Below are 17,714 nucleotides of genomic sequence, written 5' to 3' on the forward strand. Positions count from 1 at the left end.
TTGGACATTATCATTTAATAATGCCTACTGATTTTTATAACCAATTTTTATCTTACTGGACTGCAAGCCCCATTCTACCCTACATTTATTTTCAGACGGAATCAGTTCTATTGGGGAGGAATGTTTTAGGAATAAGTGGGTTAAATATACACTGCGAATTACAAGCTACTTCAGAAAAACATGTGTGCTGCAATTTACTTGGTTCAGTGCTATTTACCAGCTTGGGTTTATATGATAGTAAGAAGGTTCCAGAGGCTCTGGGCTGGAGAAAATCGCTATTGCAGGGCATGAGAAAAATAGTTATGCTTTGGATTGAAGCTCAACTTCCAAAGTCATCACCATTTAACCCACTTCTGAGGACAAGGGAAAAATGTACAAAATTTATTTTGGGGGTAATTTCTTTATCTTTCATGTGCAATCAAGGTATTTATAGAGTTTTAACATTAACTCAGATAAAAATACAAATTATATAAAAATACAATTTTTGCTTTGGATTCAGTGAATAGCACCTGGAAAATAGTATATTCAGAAGATGTGACTAAAATTTTGGCCAGTTTCCCCTCTTTTGATCAACAAAACTTATTGAAGAATATTCTTGGAACATAGTCATTTAATATATTTTTATTAATTGTGGAAAATGACACACATATACAACAAATTTTATAAAATGAAAAATATATGCTTAATTAAACATTATAAATCCAATCTACTGGATATATAGTGAGATCTCATTCTTGTTTTAATTTTTATTTCTTTTATATGGTATGATTGAGCATAGTAGAATGTATTTATTATTTATTTGAGAGTATCTTGTTTTGTGAAATAGCTGTTCTCTTACTCTTTTTTAATGATGAATGTACCTGTTTTATATTTATTTACCAAAGTTATTTATATATTTTGGAATGTATCTTTTGTCTGTTATATGTAGTACAAATGTCTTTTCCCACTCTGCGGCTTGCTTTTTTACTTTCTTTTTTCTTTTTTTTATTCTTTTGAGATGGAGTCTCACTCTGTCACCAGACTGGAGTGCAGTGTGGCGCGATCTCGGCTCACTGCAACCTCTGCGACAGGGATTCAAGCTATTCTCCTGCCTCAGCCTCTTGATTAGCTGGGACTACAGGTGTGTGGCACCATGCCCAGCTAATTTTTGTATTTTTAGTAGAGACAAAGGTTCACCACGTTGGCCAGGATGGTCCAGATCTCTTGACCTTGTGATCCACCTGCCTCGGCCTCCCAAAGTGTTGGGATTAAAGGCATGAGCCACCACGTCCAGCCGCTTTTTTACTTTCTTAATGGTATTCTTTAATAATTGGAAAAATCTTTAATATAGCTTACTTTTGAAATTTTTTTATTACGAATTATAAATTTTGGTGGAACTATGGTCAGAAAACAAATGCTGTATAATTCCAATTTTTAAAAATTTACTAAACTGCCTTATCATCATATGATCAATTTTTAAAAATATCTTGTGCATGCTTTAAAAGAATGTACATTCTTTGCAGGTCTGGTTTTCCATCTATGCCTGTTATGTCAAATATGCAAATTGCATTATTCAAAACTGCTGTATCATTACTGTATTTTTTTTTTTTTTTTTTTTTTAGCAACAGTTGTGTTGGCTTTACAACAAGTGTTATAGGTATATCCATTTGTCCTTGTAGTCCTGTTGATTTTTGCAGTATATATTTTTAAGCTATAATGGTAGGTACATAAATGCTTAAAAGTTGCAATTTACTGGTGAAGTTAGTCTTTTATTACTATGGGGTACTTCTCTTTATTCCAATTGTTTTCTCCAGGAGGGTTGGTAAAAATTACCAAGTTAAACATTTCTGGAATAAAATATCTTCAAATAAACTCTGCTGGGAGTACATAGTTTCTTCTTGCGCTCACTGAGAGAAGGAGGCAATCAGGTAAATGGCCCTTACAGTATAGTTTTAGAAGTATTGTGGTAAAACATGGCATTCTGTGATAGCCCTTAGAAGGTCACTTAACCCAGACTTAGTTGACAAGGCCCTTTCCAGAAGAGATGGCATCTGAACTGGGTTTGAGAGTATGTAAGAGTTGGCCGTGACAAAAACAGGAATGAAGGCATAGAGGGGCAGAGGCAAGGGAGTATTGGTTGCTTGGGGACTTGTACGTTTCAGCTATTAAGTATGTTGAAAAGTCTGCGAAGAAAGGAAGGAGTTTAAAATGGACAAAAATATTTCCAATTGTTTGCTATTTCAAGGTGTTTTTAAATGTTGCCAATTGTAAATAAATAACACTGCAGTGGAGAACTTTGGGCATTATTCTTTGCCCTTGTCCCCTACAAGTTCTTTAGGACAAGTTGCTTGAAGTAGAGTTACTTTAGCAAGCGATACAGAACATTTTACACACAAAAGGGGGCATCTAATTCCAGATCATAGAAGGCTTTCAGGAATAAATTATGGTGGAGCCAAGTTTTACCGGATGAATCAGTTAGTTAAGATGAAGGTAAAACATGTAAATGCTGGGAAATCTCATGAGCACAGAGGAGAGTGAGTTGAGGGAAGGGTAAATAATTTCTTATGGGTTGGCTTGGTACAACGTCTGGTGAGTCATGTTGATAGAGTGGGCTTAAGTGCAAACTAGGATTATACTTGATTCCATCAAAGAGCTTTAGTTAATAAAATAAGGAAATGTCCTTTTTTCTTATTCTTACCTTTTGAAGTTCCTGGAACCCATTTGTACCATATTCCCCAAATAATTATAATGATTATCTTTCATATGCCAGAACTCATTTTCTTCCATCTCACGTGATTTTAGCATCTGGAACACATTGTTTCCCCTTCACTGCCTACCATTATACTAAGTAATGTCTGCTTCCCTTTACGTCTTTTCTGTTCCTCCATATCCACATGTCCTAGGATGGTACTTATTAAGTCTAAGGCCCAACTTCGCCATTTAACAGTTATGTGATTCCTGACAAGCTACTTAACCTCTCTTTGCCTCAGTTTCCTCATCAGAACCTTAACTGTATTCGTCATAAAATTGTGAGAATTAAATTGTGCATGTGAAAACATCCGGAATGTCTTTGCAGCACAATGACAATTATATTCCCGCCCATTATGAATACATAAATTTGCCCAGGTTTAATATGCCTCTTGCTATAGTTTAGAGAAGCTTTACAAAGGTAAACCAAGGATGAGCTGCATATCCTTAGCACCTTCTGTCTCAGAAGTGGCTACCCTCATTTAGGGGCAAAGCCCATGCTGGAGAGAGCACCTCACCTTTCTTTGATTGCTAGATTTGAAAATAAAATGAGGATCTCAGCCTTTAAACCTTTCCATTTATCAGCTTTTACACATTCAAGAAGGATTTCAGTGTTACAGTAGCATGTATTTCCTTCTCTTAGGTCACCTTTGCCTTCTTTCTACTTAGTCCCTATTCTCCATCTTTCTTTTTCCCTCAGTTACAAAAAGGAAGCCAAATTCTGGCCATTGCAGATACCAAAAGATCATGGCAGGCTATCTAATTTTGCCCAGACTTTCTGCGAAAGCTCCACATGTGCTGCAGCGTTGGGTTGCATAATTGATTTAATCTCTAATTTTAGAGGAACGCTGAACTCTTTTTGTGGGGCTCTGCATACGTTTCTCTAGGGCAAAAACTGTCCTACTTTTTTCTCTCTGGTATCTCTTTAGTGCTAGGCCATTTTTTTTTTCCCCAAAGACTCTAAACTACCCTCCGTGAAATAAATGAAATCACAGTTGGAAAACAGCTTACTGGACAGACTTGTAACGGCAAGATAACAGCTACGCTATACACATTTACTAAACATTTTCATCCTCCCCTGCTTCCCTTCTTTCTGCTCTAGCACATCTTTATTTTCACTAAGATGATGCATCAGGCTCTCAGCTGAGGAGTTTCATTACCTACACAGAGGAGCAACACATCTTTGCATATTATTGGAAATACATAGGCTTGCTCACCCATTGACCTACTATATGCCTCTAGGCAGATTTACTTACCTCTCTGAATCTTGCTTTCAGTAGAGTACTGGAGTAATGGCAGTGAAGGCTGAACTATAAAGATAGGTATGTAGCAAGCTTCAGACTTACCTGTGCCTTTTGGCTAACCAGGTATATAGGAAGTGTCAGCTGGAGGGGATGATTTTATGTTGCTGGACAGACCAGCAACTAAGGTGAAAACCAGGCAATTGTATGTTTACTAGTTATTTCACATTGTATTTAACAATGTCATTTTTGGTTTTCTTTTTGGGAATTGATAAACAGGGAAGACGCATTTGATAGCCGGTGGTTCTTATGAATCTGTCTGATTTGGTATGTAATTTGGGGATTACCTTCCCACAAGTTATTTATTTTTCTTTCTTTCTTTCTTTTTTTTTTTTTTGAGACGGAGTCTCTCTCTCTGTCGCCCAGGCTGGAGTGCAGTGACGCCATCTCAGCTCACTGCAAGCTCCGCCTCCCGGGTTCACGCCATTCTCCTGCCTCAACCTCACCAGTAGCTGGGAGTACAGGCACCCGCCACCACGCCCGGCTAATTTTTTGTATTTTAACTAAGACGGCGTTTCACCGTGTTAGTCAGAATGGTCTCGATCTCCTGACCTTGCGATCCACCTGCCTCGGCCTCCCAAAGTGCTGGGATTACAGGCCTGAGCCACCATGCCCGGCCCAGTTATTTCTTAAAAACCTGACTTTAATAACTTTAATATTTTTGTACTCCAAGACATATTTTCCAAAGAGACTAACCTTCCTTAGGTCCATACTCACTAACGCTATTTTGACAAATTCCCTGAACGATTATCATACCGTAGAAGTATGAATTTTCATACCAAACTCCACTGTTAACATCAATAAAATAAGGTCAGAAACAATTCCAACTGCTGTCTGAGTATCATAGCTTATGTCTTTATGAGTCTTTATGCTGGTAAAAGAATTTAGTTTTAGAAAATAACTTCTTATTTGTTAAATAAACACTTAGCATAAACAGATTTTTGTTCAAATAGATTCTAATACTTAATAGTTGGATCAATTTAGACAAGTCCCTTAACCTCTAAGACTCTTTATGTGCAAATATTTAAAACTGGGATAATAATTATACTGACTTCTCAGGTTTGTTGTGAGGAGTAAATAAAGAAATTTGAAGTTTATCTAGCCATAGACAGTGTATCAGGCAGGTTTGCCATAATAATGGTTGTAACAAATAATCCCCAAATCTCAGTGGTTAGCATCAAGAAATATTTATGTTAGACTTGGTTGGACTTGGCTCCAGCTTATGTGTTCTATTCCGTTTTGCTCTGTATGTCTCTTCATTCAGATACCAGAGGCTATTTAAGGAATTTTCCATTCATGGTAGAGAACAACGTTGAAAAAAATCTGGTAAAAAACAAAATAAAACAAAACAAAACAACTTGCCAAGTCCCTTGAAGCATCAACTGAGAACTGATATTCCTATCACTTTCACACAAATTTCACTGGCCAAAGCAAGTCACACGACCAGGATAAATATTAGTTGGTCAGGAAAGTTTATGCTGCCTTAATAAAGAAAGAAGAGTGAATATCTGGTGAATAATACATGAGTCTCCTTCAGAGAAGTTTAGTGAATCTTTTGTTTTTCCTATTCTTATTTCGTCTACATAACCACTGACTCCTCCATATAGTCTATTTTACAGTATCTACGTTGCATTCTTGAAATTTTACCTCAGTTTCTCCCTCTCTTTCTTTTAATTTCAAATTGATTTGAATGATACACTTTTCTTTGTAAACAGGTACTTTAGAAAATCCCTTAGAAAAGGAACAAAAGCTTCTGATTCTCCTTAGAGCCTCAGAGGGAGTCTTTTGTGACCGTTTGAATGGAATTCATATTGACCCAGGAACAATTGGTAAGAGTATAATATCGTTTTCATTAAAAATAAAATGCATGTGTGTGTATTGTGTGTTTGTGTCTTATAGAGAAATACTATTCATAGAACATATGCTAAATTCCAAACACTCTTTTAGGTAATTTACATTTATTATTTTACTTACCAGCTCTCTTGTGAGCAGTGTCCATTTTAGAGATGTCAAGACTAAGACTCAGAGGTGATGAACGACATGCAGAAAACCACACAGCTTTATAGTGTCAGCATTTGGATTGAGATCCAGATTAGTCAGACACGAAAGTTTTGACTGAGTCAGTATTATCAACTATAAATACTACTCTATTATTGATACATTTATACAACCGATCTATACATTAATAAGAAACATTCACTGTTGACAATTTCTTTATTTGCTATTGCCACAATACCAAATCCTATTTTAAACTGATCTATGTAAAAGTACAGAAACTGGAACTGGGCTTGTATAACTGTTATGCCCAGACCGTTTATACCCCAAAGACCACCAGAGTCCAGAGTCAAAGCCAAGCGGCAAGGATCTTTATTGCAAGTTCAAACTTGGTCCCTCCGTTCCACAACATACAAGAGGGCCCCGAACAATGCGTGCGCTCGCTTCTTATATCCCGATGTAAACAGGATATGTAAAGTTACAGAGAAACAAGGGAATTCTTCTGGTTACAGCATTACAATTGGTTTACATTTTAAGTTATACTTTTAGCAGTTTTCTTATCGGTTCCTGCGCTTTTACAATCGGTTGTAACCTTATCGGAGATTCTCCAGGCTATGATATATGGAGGAATGTGTTAGTGTCGGGCCCAGGAAGTGGAGGCATATGGGGGAATGTGATGTGTCGGGCTCAAGGCTATGATATATGGAGGAATGTGTTCTTTCATAACTATATGTATGTATCCCCAACTAACTCAGTTTTGAGGGATAAGAGAATGTTCATCAGATTTTAAGTATTTTCCCACTTTTTCTATATGGGCATTACTAATTTTATAAGTAAAGACGGATAACTCTTGGCATGAAGCAATTTTCTTCAAGAATGTTCATTTTTTTAGTTATTTTTCCCTCACTTATATAATAGTTGAAATAAGTTCACTATACTTTATTACTCTTTTAGATATTGTCACATAGCTTAAATATGTTATTATAATATAATAATCTTAATCCAAATGCTGACACTATAAAGCTGTGTGGTTATTATAATATAATAACGTACTTAAGCTGTGTGACAATACAATATCTAAAAGAGTAATAAATATGTTATTATATTTAAGCTATGTGACAGTATAATATCGAAAAGAATAATAAAGTATAGTGAACTTACTTCAACTATTATATAAATGAGAAAAAAATTAACTAAAAGAAAAAAATACGAACATTCTTAAAGAAAATTGGTTGTTAATTTCCTTGGATTCTCCTTTAGGTGCATTGCTCTGTTGGAGGTTTTCAAGTAAACCATTTTACCTTGTGGAAAAAGAGCAAGGATCATCATTTCTGAGGTTTCTGAACACTATGAGATATGAATTTAATATTCATTAGCAGTCAGTGGCTCCCTCTCTGGATCTCAGTAACTCAATAGAGTGGAGACAAAAATGTTAAGATAGTATGAAGTTTGTTAACTTAGTTCCATAATATATAATCATAGTCATATAATACTTTGATAGCACTTTATAGTTTCTAAAGGGTTTTTTTCCATGCATGCTATTTATTTTATCTTTCTAACAGTAAGAGGTTCAAGAATGTTTTAATTTTTCCAAGTTGACAAACTAGATGGATTATTATAAGGACATTTGATCTCCTTTTGCCTGTGGTATCCACTCTTTTCTGTAGTGTGATAATACAGGAACAAACTTTCTGTTAGGACTATCCACTGATGTCTGCTCTGATCCCCGATCCTGGCCGTATGGTCAAACTAGTGTCGTTGAAATTTTCTTTGATACTAAAATGAAATAAAGAATGAAGTATTTCTTTCACTGCATGTTCAAATTTTTGTAGTATCATAAGTAGATGAAGAATTTTAATCGTATTAAATCATTTATAATCTTCTTGAAACAACTAAGAAATTGTGTCATTTTACAGTAAACTTTGATGATTAGAAATGACCAAGAAATCTGCTTTTCTGGTCAATTGAATTTTCTGGATAATTCAAATTTAAGGACATGAACTGCTTTTTGTTATAAACATTTTGGTTGGAAATCTCTTTAAATTACTTCAGGATCCTTCTAAGCCTAGCTTACTTAACCTGTAGTGAAAAAAGATGGATTTTTGTTTTGGGTGATGATGTCTTATGGAATGCATAAATGCTATTATGAAAGATTGGTTTCAGGACACATCCTGAAAATGGGGTTCTTTTTATATCCATTTATCCTGATTTAGTTTTATTATCTTCTGACATTTTCATAGTTGATATGTGGGGGCAAAAAATACGGATGTTGATATAAACAGTTGGTTAAGTTCTAATTAACTGGGATTTTTTTTTCGGTCCATATCAGATGAAAACCCAAGGCATATTATTTGTACCTTAGTGATTTCCTGCTTCTTTTATTTTTATGATTTCTGATGAAAACTGTAAAAATTTTAAATTGGTGACTTGCAATAAAATAGCGTGCACCAATCCAGGGATATGCAGACAATACATTTGGAAGCAGGAATAAAATATTAGAACTTCTATTCAAATATATATTAGTGTATTCATATATGTGTATATTTTTTATCTAAATATAAATATCTGAATTATGTAAATAAAATAAATATACATGTGCTTAGAGTACATGATCACATGTTTTTTCTTTTACTGGTGAGTTTCATGGTCAAAACATTTTTAAACCACTAGAATATGAGGAATTATGGTTGAAAATGGCAATAAAATATGTAAGAGGAAAGACATGAAAAAATAAAACTGGGCTGTATCAAGCACGTTCCTGGTAAGACTTTAATTTATGAATCTGAAATAAATTGCATTTTGAAACCAAGGACTTAGAAATCTCTCCCTTGATATTTATAAGACAAAATATTAAGTACAGCCACTAAACAAAGCTAATAGCTCCAAAACTCTGTCCTAAGGAAATAAAATTAACCATGCTTCTGGAGAACCTAGTGTATAACAAAAGATATCAAAACTGGTTAACTTCCAAAAGAACTGCAAATGGTTTGGAGTCACATCAAGAGTGGAAAGGAGTACCTCTTCAACTTTAGTCATTAGAGTGGTCTGCTTCCCACCTTTTAGATTATTATGATGTGGTGTAGCATTCTTTTTTCTATAGCATTTGAGAGAATAAGTTTCATAGCCATGTGAGATATATCTTAGTATTGTAAAATAGAGCATTTAAATAATGCTTTTGATAATATGGAACCTTCATTTAGAGATTCTATATCCCATGTTTTGCATAACAGCCTATGGAATGACTTTTACTTACCTGGCTTTAATTCCTCTGAAGGATTTTTCTATCCAACTGTTACTCCTTTTATTTTCAGGGGTTTATGGGAAAGTTCAGCTTTACAGTGCTTATCCTAAGAACTCCTGGACACATCTTGGAGCTGATATTGCCTCAGGAAATGAGAGGTAAGGAATGAGAGTAACTTAGGGCTTTTTCTTGGTGATTGTTTAGGTTGCTTCTGCTTGAGATTTTGTTACAATATGAAATTGAATTTTAGGTTAAGCATTATAATTAAAGGATGAGTAAGTAGAAAAAGAAGCAATTATAGGGAATTTAAAAAATATCTCTATAGCCTAATAGAAGGACAACAAAATATGCAAAAGGTAGTAGAGGAACACAGTTTATTCCAGGAGAAAATTTTAGATAATACATAATTATTGCTGTCCATAAAAATCTTAAAATACATGAATTCCATGAGATAAGAGATGAAGTGTGAGGTGAGAATACTATGTGTAAGCTGAAAAGGTAGCTCATTAAGATATAGACAGAAATAAAACAGGAGGGAGAAGAAACGTATGAAGTATATTGTGAAATTTAATAATACGTCGAAGGCAGTAAAGGGTAGAATCATTGCTGCCTCAAACTGCATAGGTAAAATGAAGAACAAACTGATGGAGATCTATTTGAACACAGAAGATAAGACTAGGAAGTAAAAATGACAAAAGATAAAGTACTAGAAATAGAGATCAGAAAGTTAAAAACGATCTATGGGTAATTTGTCCTTTTTAATAAGAACTCAGAATAACTACAACAGAAAGAATAATGAAAACTATAACTGAAATACACATAGAAAACATGAGAATAGTTTCATTTTATTAGAAAAGGTTAATATCAAGGACGGTGATTGCTTCATTACATCATCTTCATAGTATAAGAAAAATAGAGTGAACAAAATGTAAAAGAAAGGAACATAAAGCTTTCTAGCCTTAGCATTCACCTCTACACCATCACATGTGGGAAGATCGTGATGCCACATCTATAAATGTTTAAGAAAAAAAAAATATTGTGACCAAAGAATTGGACACACTGCTAAGACGCACATGTGAAAAATGGAAGAGAATTCAGTGTTCAAATAAAGAGATTAAACTAAATTGAAAATTCGGGAACAGAAATAAAATTTGAGAATACTATAAATAACTAAGAAGCACTGAAATAATTTAAATATTATAGTGTAACTATGGTTATTAAAACAAATTCCTTTTCTTTTGTTTTTTTGAGAAGCAGTCTTATTCTATTGCCCAGGATGGAGTGCAATGGTGCAATCTTGGCTCATTGCAATCTCTGCCTCCTGGGTTCAAGCGATTTTCCTGCCTCAGCAACCCAAGTAGCTGGGATTACAAGCACACACCACCATGCCCAGCTAATCTTTGTATTTTTAGTAGAGATGTTTTACCATGTCAGTGAAACTGATCTTGAACTCCTGACTTAAGGTGATCCACCCGTCTCGGCCTCCCAAAGGCCTGGGATTACAGGAATGAGCCACCACGCCCGACCTAAAACAAATTCTAATAATTGTTCTTGTAAAAGAAATACCATAACATTTGAAAAGTTAATGTATTAGTTAGGGTTCTGTTTATACAAAAAATATATAATCAGTAGGTTATGTGCTTGTGTGTGTGTGTATATGTGTGTATCCTGTTATACATATATAAATTATACAATAGATATAATAAATATTAATATACATGCATTTATATATAAAGAGATGTATTTCAAGGAATAGATTTACACAATTATGGGAGCTGGAGAGTTTGAAATCTGTAAGCAGTCTTAAGGCAGAATTTCTTCTTCCCAAAGGAAATCTCAGTTTTGCTTTTAAGGCCTTCCAACTGATTGATGAGGCCCACCCACATTATTGGGTGGCCTAATCTCCTTAAACTCAACTGACTGTGTTAACCACACTGACAAAATACCTTCACAGTAACACCTAGATTAGTGCTTGATTGTTTAACTGTGTATAATAGTTTAGCAAATATGACATATAAATGAATCTTTACCATTCAAAATTATCAGATAAAAATCTGGATCTATAACCATAGGAGGTAAATATGAGTTAATTTGTTTTATTAGAATTTTGAATAGTATACTTTCCAAATCACCAGAGGGGAAAAAATGAAAGAAACCGTAAAATAAATAGTAAATTAAAAAAAAAAAAAAGAAGAAAATGAAATAGTAAAAGAATAAAAGCAACAAAAAAGTATATTTTAAAAAACAGAAATAAGAAAGTAAGAATAAATTTACCAGTTACAAAACAAAATATTTGTGAAAAATAATGCTATGTAGAAAAATTGGGTTAAAAGTCAAAATGTAATTATAACTTTTTTACCAGAGGAAAACTTAAAACCAATTAGGAGAAATTTAAAGTTAAATATTAAATAAGAATAAATCATTGACATCTAAAATAAAGGAGCCTCAAAATTATTAACAAAACATGTAAAAATCAAAATAAATGTTTCAAATTGGTTAAATAATTATACTTTACATTAGTAAAGGCTTCAATCATAGCGAGACCCTAACAGTCAGAAAAGTTTTACAGCAGATAAATACAATATAGAAATATAAAGCTAATCTCTAGGAAATATAAGGTGAAATTGACGGAAACAAAAATCACAATCCAAGACATTTATTTATCTCTTTCAGTTCCAAATCTTTTAATTAGGTTAAAAAAGGTAAAGAAAATATGAAGAACATGAGTAATATAATAAAAGAAATTTAATTTATATATCAAACTACTCCTTTACCTTAAAATATACATATATCCATAGTTACAACTTTAATAAATTTCAATAATAGTATGTGATCACAATATAATAAACATGGAGATTAAAATAAAATATAAACCAACAGTCTTAATTTCTTACAAGAAAAAAAGGTATAATAAATTATTTTCTAAATAACTTTTATACCCAAGAAAACATCAAAACTTTACCAACAGAATAGCTGGGAAATAACAATAATGAGAGTATAGCATACGAGATATTGTAAAACATGCCATCACATTCAATGCTTTTGTGACTGAATAAGCAAACAAACTTTTCTTATTGACAGTTTTCATATTGACAATTATTCTGAACAATGAGACTTCTTCTAAACAAAGAATAACTGTCAATATGAGAAATTAGAAACAAAGTAACCCACAAGTCTAATGAACTCAATCAATGCAAGAAAAAGGCGGAAATTGGTGAAATAGAAAGTAGAAAATTAGTAAGATTAAATTTTTAAAAAGAGGTAGTGATTTAATCTCTAGTAACTTTAATCATACCAAGAAAACCCCAATATATAAAATGAGAAATGACAGTTCAAATATATGTACAGAATAGGTTGCAGTTATAATATAAAAAATATAAGTGTATATAGTGCAACTTTAAGATTTTTGAGAAAAATACTTTATAAAAAGGAATTTTTAATGATAATTTAGAGTTATCATTATTGGCTAGAGAAGAATAAAACATAAAGAACCAGAAATAGTGAAAGATATAAATTTATCAAAGATTTATCTCCAAAATATATTTGGCTTACATAAATTTATACCATATTCTTCCAATCATTTGAATATCAAATAATTCCTATGCTATATAAATCTATTCCCAATTAATTTAAGGGAACAGGCATAAAATAATCTTTACACTTGGTTACAGCTACTAAAAATAGCTCAAAAAAAAAAAAGAAAACTGAGACAACATCCAAATAGAATGTAAAGGTCATAAATTAAAATGCAACAAAGCAAGCTATGTTTGAATGTGTTTCATTCAAGTGAACAAAGATAATTTGAAATGAAATAATCCATTCATATAATTTACTTTAATACCAGATGTGAAGATTAAGAACATGACCAATTTGGCACAAAATGGAAATACGTTTAATAAAATTCAGCAAACATTCTTGGAATAAACAGTAAATGAAGACTACAAGGATACTTCTTTAAATTAATGCTATTTATTTGGATGGTATAACCATTAGTGGAGAAGCACTGGTTTAAATAATAATACAAAATAAACACTAAAGGATTCTTCTCAGTTTTGTATTTTATGAGAAAAACTGACATTAAATATTATCATTTATTACAATAATCATTAAGTATTATCATTTATTACAATAATCATTAAATATTATTATTAAAGTTTTAGCTAATGTATCCAGGCAAGAAAAATACATTAGATCCAATTATTGAAAATAGTCCAAACTATTTTTTATGCGGTTTATAAACCACATTTCATCCTGTAAAACTAGAGAATTATCTGAAAAACTATCAGTTGCCTTCAATAAATGCACATCAACAGCTTTTTAATATACAAGCAATAAACTTTTAAATTATAATGTACAATCTTATTTAAAATTTCAACCACAAATATCTAGAAGTAAATTTAAGAAAAATTACAGAACCTATAAAAACAAAACTATAAAACGCTGTTCAAAAGCATAAAAGGAGTTGAGAATAAATGGTGATGCAGAACAAAAATTTGACGGTTCATTATTTTAAAGATGTCAAATCTAATACAACTTGAATCACAGGTCTAATATATTCATCAGAATCTGACTCATTAAATTCTTTGGAACAATAAATATTTGAAAATAGCCAAACATTAGCAGTTTTTTTTTTTTTTTAAATATATGCCTCTGATGTGAGTAATCTGTTGTTGGCACCAAAACTAAAAAGAATACCAGAAATAAACACAGTCATGAATTATTTTTAGAATTTGAATAAATTAGCATTTGAATTTAGTTGAAGACAGGCTGGAATAATCAGTAAATGCTTTGGAAAAATATAAAATTAGATTCCCACTTTATGTTTTACTCTAAATTATAGGTGGATTATGAAACAAAATGTAAAAAATTAAAACCATAAATTTGGTTGAAGAAAGTTTAAGTAAACCTGTAATTTAAACTAGCGAAGACTTCTCTGATCATAACAAGCAAAACAATAGCCGTAGCAAATAAATAATAGATTTGACAACATAACAAGGTCAATATTTCTGCATGTCAATTACAAAATGTAATGACAAATGATCAATTAGATAATGTTTGCAACATACAATATACAGATGAAGGACTAACATTTTTTATATGTGAAGAACTTTTATATGTCAAGAATAAAAATAACAATATGAATACATCAGAAACATATTTGTGAAAGGGTTTGAATATGTGAACCATAAAAGAAAACATACATCTGGCTAATAAACATATAGAAAAAATGGTCTTCTTTACTAAAATTGAAGTAAATATTAATTAAAACAGCAATGGAATCCATTTTAAAGTTTAATTTGGCAAAGGTGAAAAATAGTGAACTGCAAGTTGACAAAAGAGAGCAGAGATTCACATTCACATGGGGATTAATATTACATACTAGCCTAGTTTTGTAGTTAAAGAAATAAAAATATGTATGCAAATACATAATATGGAAATTTCTGGAAGGACATACAGCACAGCAGGGATCCCTGTTGGTGAAATGATAGGTAGCTATCTTATATCTTGATGGGTATGCTTTGATGTGCTTTTCTCTATGTACAGAATTTCTTTGTAGAATAGGTATTATGTTTACAGTTATTTAAAATTATTTATTTGACATGAATTTTACAGATGCTTATGTTTGTCAAACATTGAGCTATGATCTGGAGATATAATGTTAGTAAAAACTCAGACGTTGATCAAATAGTAAATGTAAATTTACATATATGATAAATTCTGTGAAGGGATGGGTTATATAGGATTCTGAAAACATGAATATGTCAACTTGAGGCATTTATGGGAAGTTGGAGAAGGCTTCCCTGAAGCATAATTTCAGAGGTGGGATCTGAAAGAAGAATGGGCATTAATTAAGCAAAGTGGGTTATATGTGGAAACGGTGTTCTAGCCAGAGCAAACAGCATTCAATTATTAAGCAAATATCTGAGGAATATTTACTATGTGCCAGGTCAGACTGTAAGCACTAGACATATAGAAGAGATTGCAAATTAGAAGAGATTGCTGCCCTCTGGGAGCTCAGATCTTAGTGGAGAGAACGACAATACCCAAACAAATACAGAAATATAAATGACATAGTTGAAATTATAAAATATGCTGGTAAGGAAGTCAGTATGGTGGTATGATCGAAAATAGCTGGGACATAAAATGTGAAGGGTACCATTTTAGATTGAATGGACAGGGAAAGTCTCTGGGGAAGAGAAATTTGAGCTGAGACCTGAAGGACGGGAGGGAACCAGCTGGCCTAGGGTGATGGTAGGGGAGAAACAGGCAGAAGGTCACTATAGCTGGGGCAGAGTGAGCAGAGGGCAACATTGTCTGATATGGCAAGTGCCAAGTCACACAGGACCTTGTTCAGGTAGGTATGAGAGGTCAAAGGGGAAATCACTGAAGGGTTTTATACAGGAGGATAGTGGAATCTGATTTTTGTTTAAAAAACTTCTCTGGCTCTGTAGATGATGGATTATGGAGATAAGAGTAGAGCTGGGTTATCAGTTATGAGGCCAGCTGAGGCCAGAAATCATGTAGCTGGGACTCTGGAAGAGGCAGTGGAGATGGAGAGAACAACTGGTCCTGCTGATGACTGCATGTGGAGGCAAGGAAAGAGTGCTGCAGGTATTTTGATGGAGCACGCTGGTGAATGGTGGAAGCATGCACTGAGATGGGAAGACTGAGAGGGGAATAGGTTTGTCAGGATGGAAGGCAGCAGGGGCATGCAAAGTTGGAGACATCAAGAGTAGGTGTCAAGAAGCAAATTAGATGCATAATTTAGGATTTGGAAGCAGCCATGTTGGAAGTAGGTGATGTCATTATTGAAGAAAACATGGGTAGAAGAAAGATTTGGAGCATGAGATTGAGATTGGGGGCATTCTAACTTTTTAGATATTAAGGAGTCAGCACAGGTGATTGAGGAGCAGAGGGTGAAGAGGTGATTCTGTGTTGGGAGGGAGAATGGAGAACGTGAGGGTCTGAAAGAATACCATGATGGTTGATGTGGGGAGTAGGGGTTGACAATGACAGGGTTCCAAGGAGTTAAGTGTCAGGGCCACATACATTGGCAATATCAACAATTTTAGTTTTCACCCTAAGAGTGTTCTGAAGCTGTTGTAGGTTTTAAAGGGGGTAGTATGGATAGGAGGTAGCACTTATTATCATACTTGTACATCTAAAATATTGTAGGCAGAATGTAGACAGCAGGAGAGGTCGAAAGTAGATCCAGAGACACCCAGCAAGAGACAGTGTAACTTGTACACTGCAGGAGTAATGGAGAAGTGGGCAGATTTAGAGGCAGGAGATAAAATCTGTAAGACACGTTGAATATGAAGTGCAATCTTGGTTTCTGGTTTGTGTAGCTGGATAGTGGTGTCATTCACTTGAAGAGGACTAAGTTTAGAGAAAAGATTATGAATTCAGATTAGGTCATGTTGAATTTAAAGTGCTTTTCTGATGCTTAAAAGGATTTGTGAAGTAAGCATTTCTAACAAGGATCAATAAGAAACTTTAATTATAATTAAAAGGTTAGCAAGCTGGAATTTGGCAGGAACTATATGAATGGATTTTTCTTATAAGAATGTGTTAAAAACCTCATTCAGAGTCTGAGCTACAGGCTATTTTGAAAGGAACTCAATTTTATTAATTAAAACTATCCATAGTCATTAGCTAGCTACCATTTATTTGGTTCTTATCATGTAAGCTTGTTATATGTCAGGCCTCTACTAAGCATTTTACATACATTATCTCATTTAAATCTTTCAATGCTGTAAGTTAGGTATTATTATCTGCACTTTATGGATATGAAAACTGAGGCTGGAGAAGTTAAGTAAATGTTCCAAGTTCATAAAGCTAGAAATTCCTGAGGCTGGGTTTTTTACCCTGATTTATCTGATTCCATTGCATGTGTTCTACGTATTACAAATATTAAAAACAAAATTTCTTAATATCAGTCCTGAGGAGGAGTAATTTAATGAGTTTATACAAATGATGTGCAATTAACGTAGTATATTCATTTTATGGAATTCTCTCTTTTTAAAACCTTTTAAAAAATGTTAAAAATAACTTCAGACTCAAAATAAGTTGCAAAAATAGTAGAGTTTACATATGCCCTTCACTCGATGTTCCTTGATGATAACATATTACATAACTGTAAAACATTAGCAAATTTGGCAAGTTGATATTGGTGCGGTATTAACTGAACTACAGACCTTATTCAGGCCATCATTTTAAACATGGCTCTACAATCTTAAAAGTCAATTCAATAAGTCTTTCTAATATATTGTGATATAAGCATATTTCAGTTGGACTTTTTCATGAATTTTCACCAACAGAATTAGATACCTAAATATATATATTAGATACCTGAATATATATAATATATATATTAGATACCTGAATATATATATATATATATATATATATGAATAATGGTAATGTGATTCAGAGGAAAAGTTTCATGT

The 17,714-nt window shown here is 33.1% G+C and overlaps 1 protein-coding gene across 1 annotated transcript in view; it reads left to right on the forward strand.

Moving 5' to 3' along the window:
• The window catches only part of PKHD1 (PKHD1 ciliary IPT domain containing fibrocystin/polyductin), a 469,171-nt gene that overhangs the window by 303,995 nt on the left and 147,462 nt on the right, over positions 1-17,714 (forward strand). Inside the window, exons 53-54 of the mRNA XM_023212993.1 lie at positions 5,744-5,857; positions 9,335-9,422. Of these exons, the coding sequence (XP_023068761.1) occupies positions 5,744-5,857; positions 9,335-9,422 (202 nt within the window). The remainder of the gene's footprint in view (positions 1-5,743; positions 5,858-9,334; positions 9,423-17,714) is intronic.

Source organism: Piliocolobus tephrosceles, chromosome 5 (genome assembly GCF_002776525.5).
Source record: "Piliocolobus tephrosceles isolate RC106 chromosome 5, ASM277652v3, whole genome shotgun sequence".
NCBI classification, from domain to species: Eukaryota; Metazoa; Chordata; class Mammalia; order Primates; family Cercopithecidae; genus Piliocolobus; species Piliocolobus tephrosceles.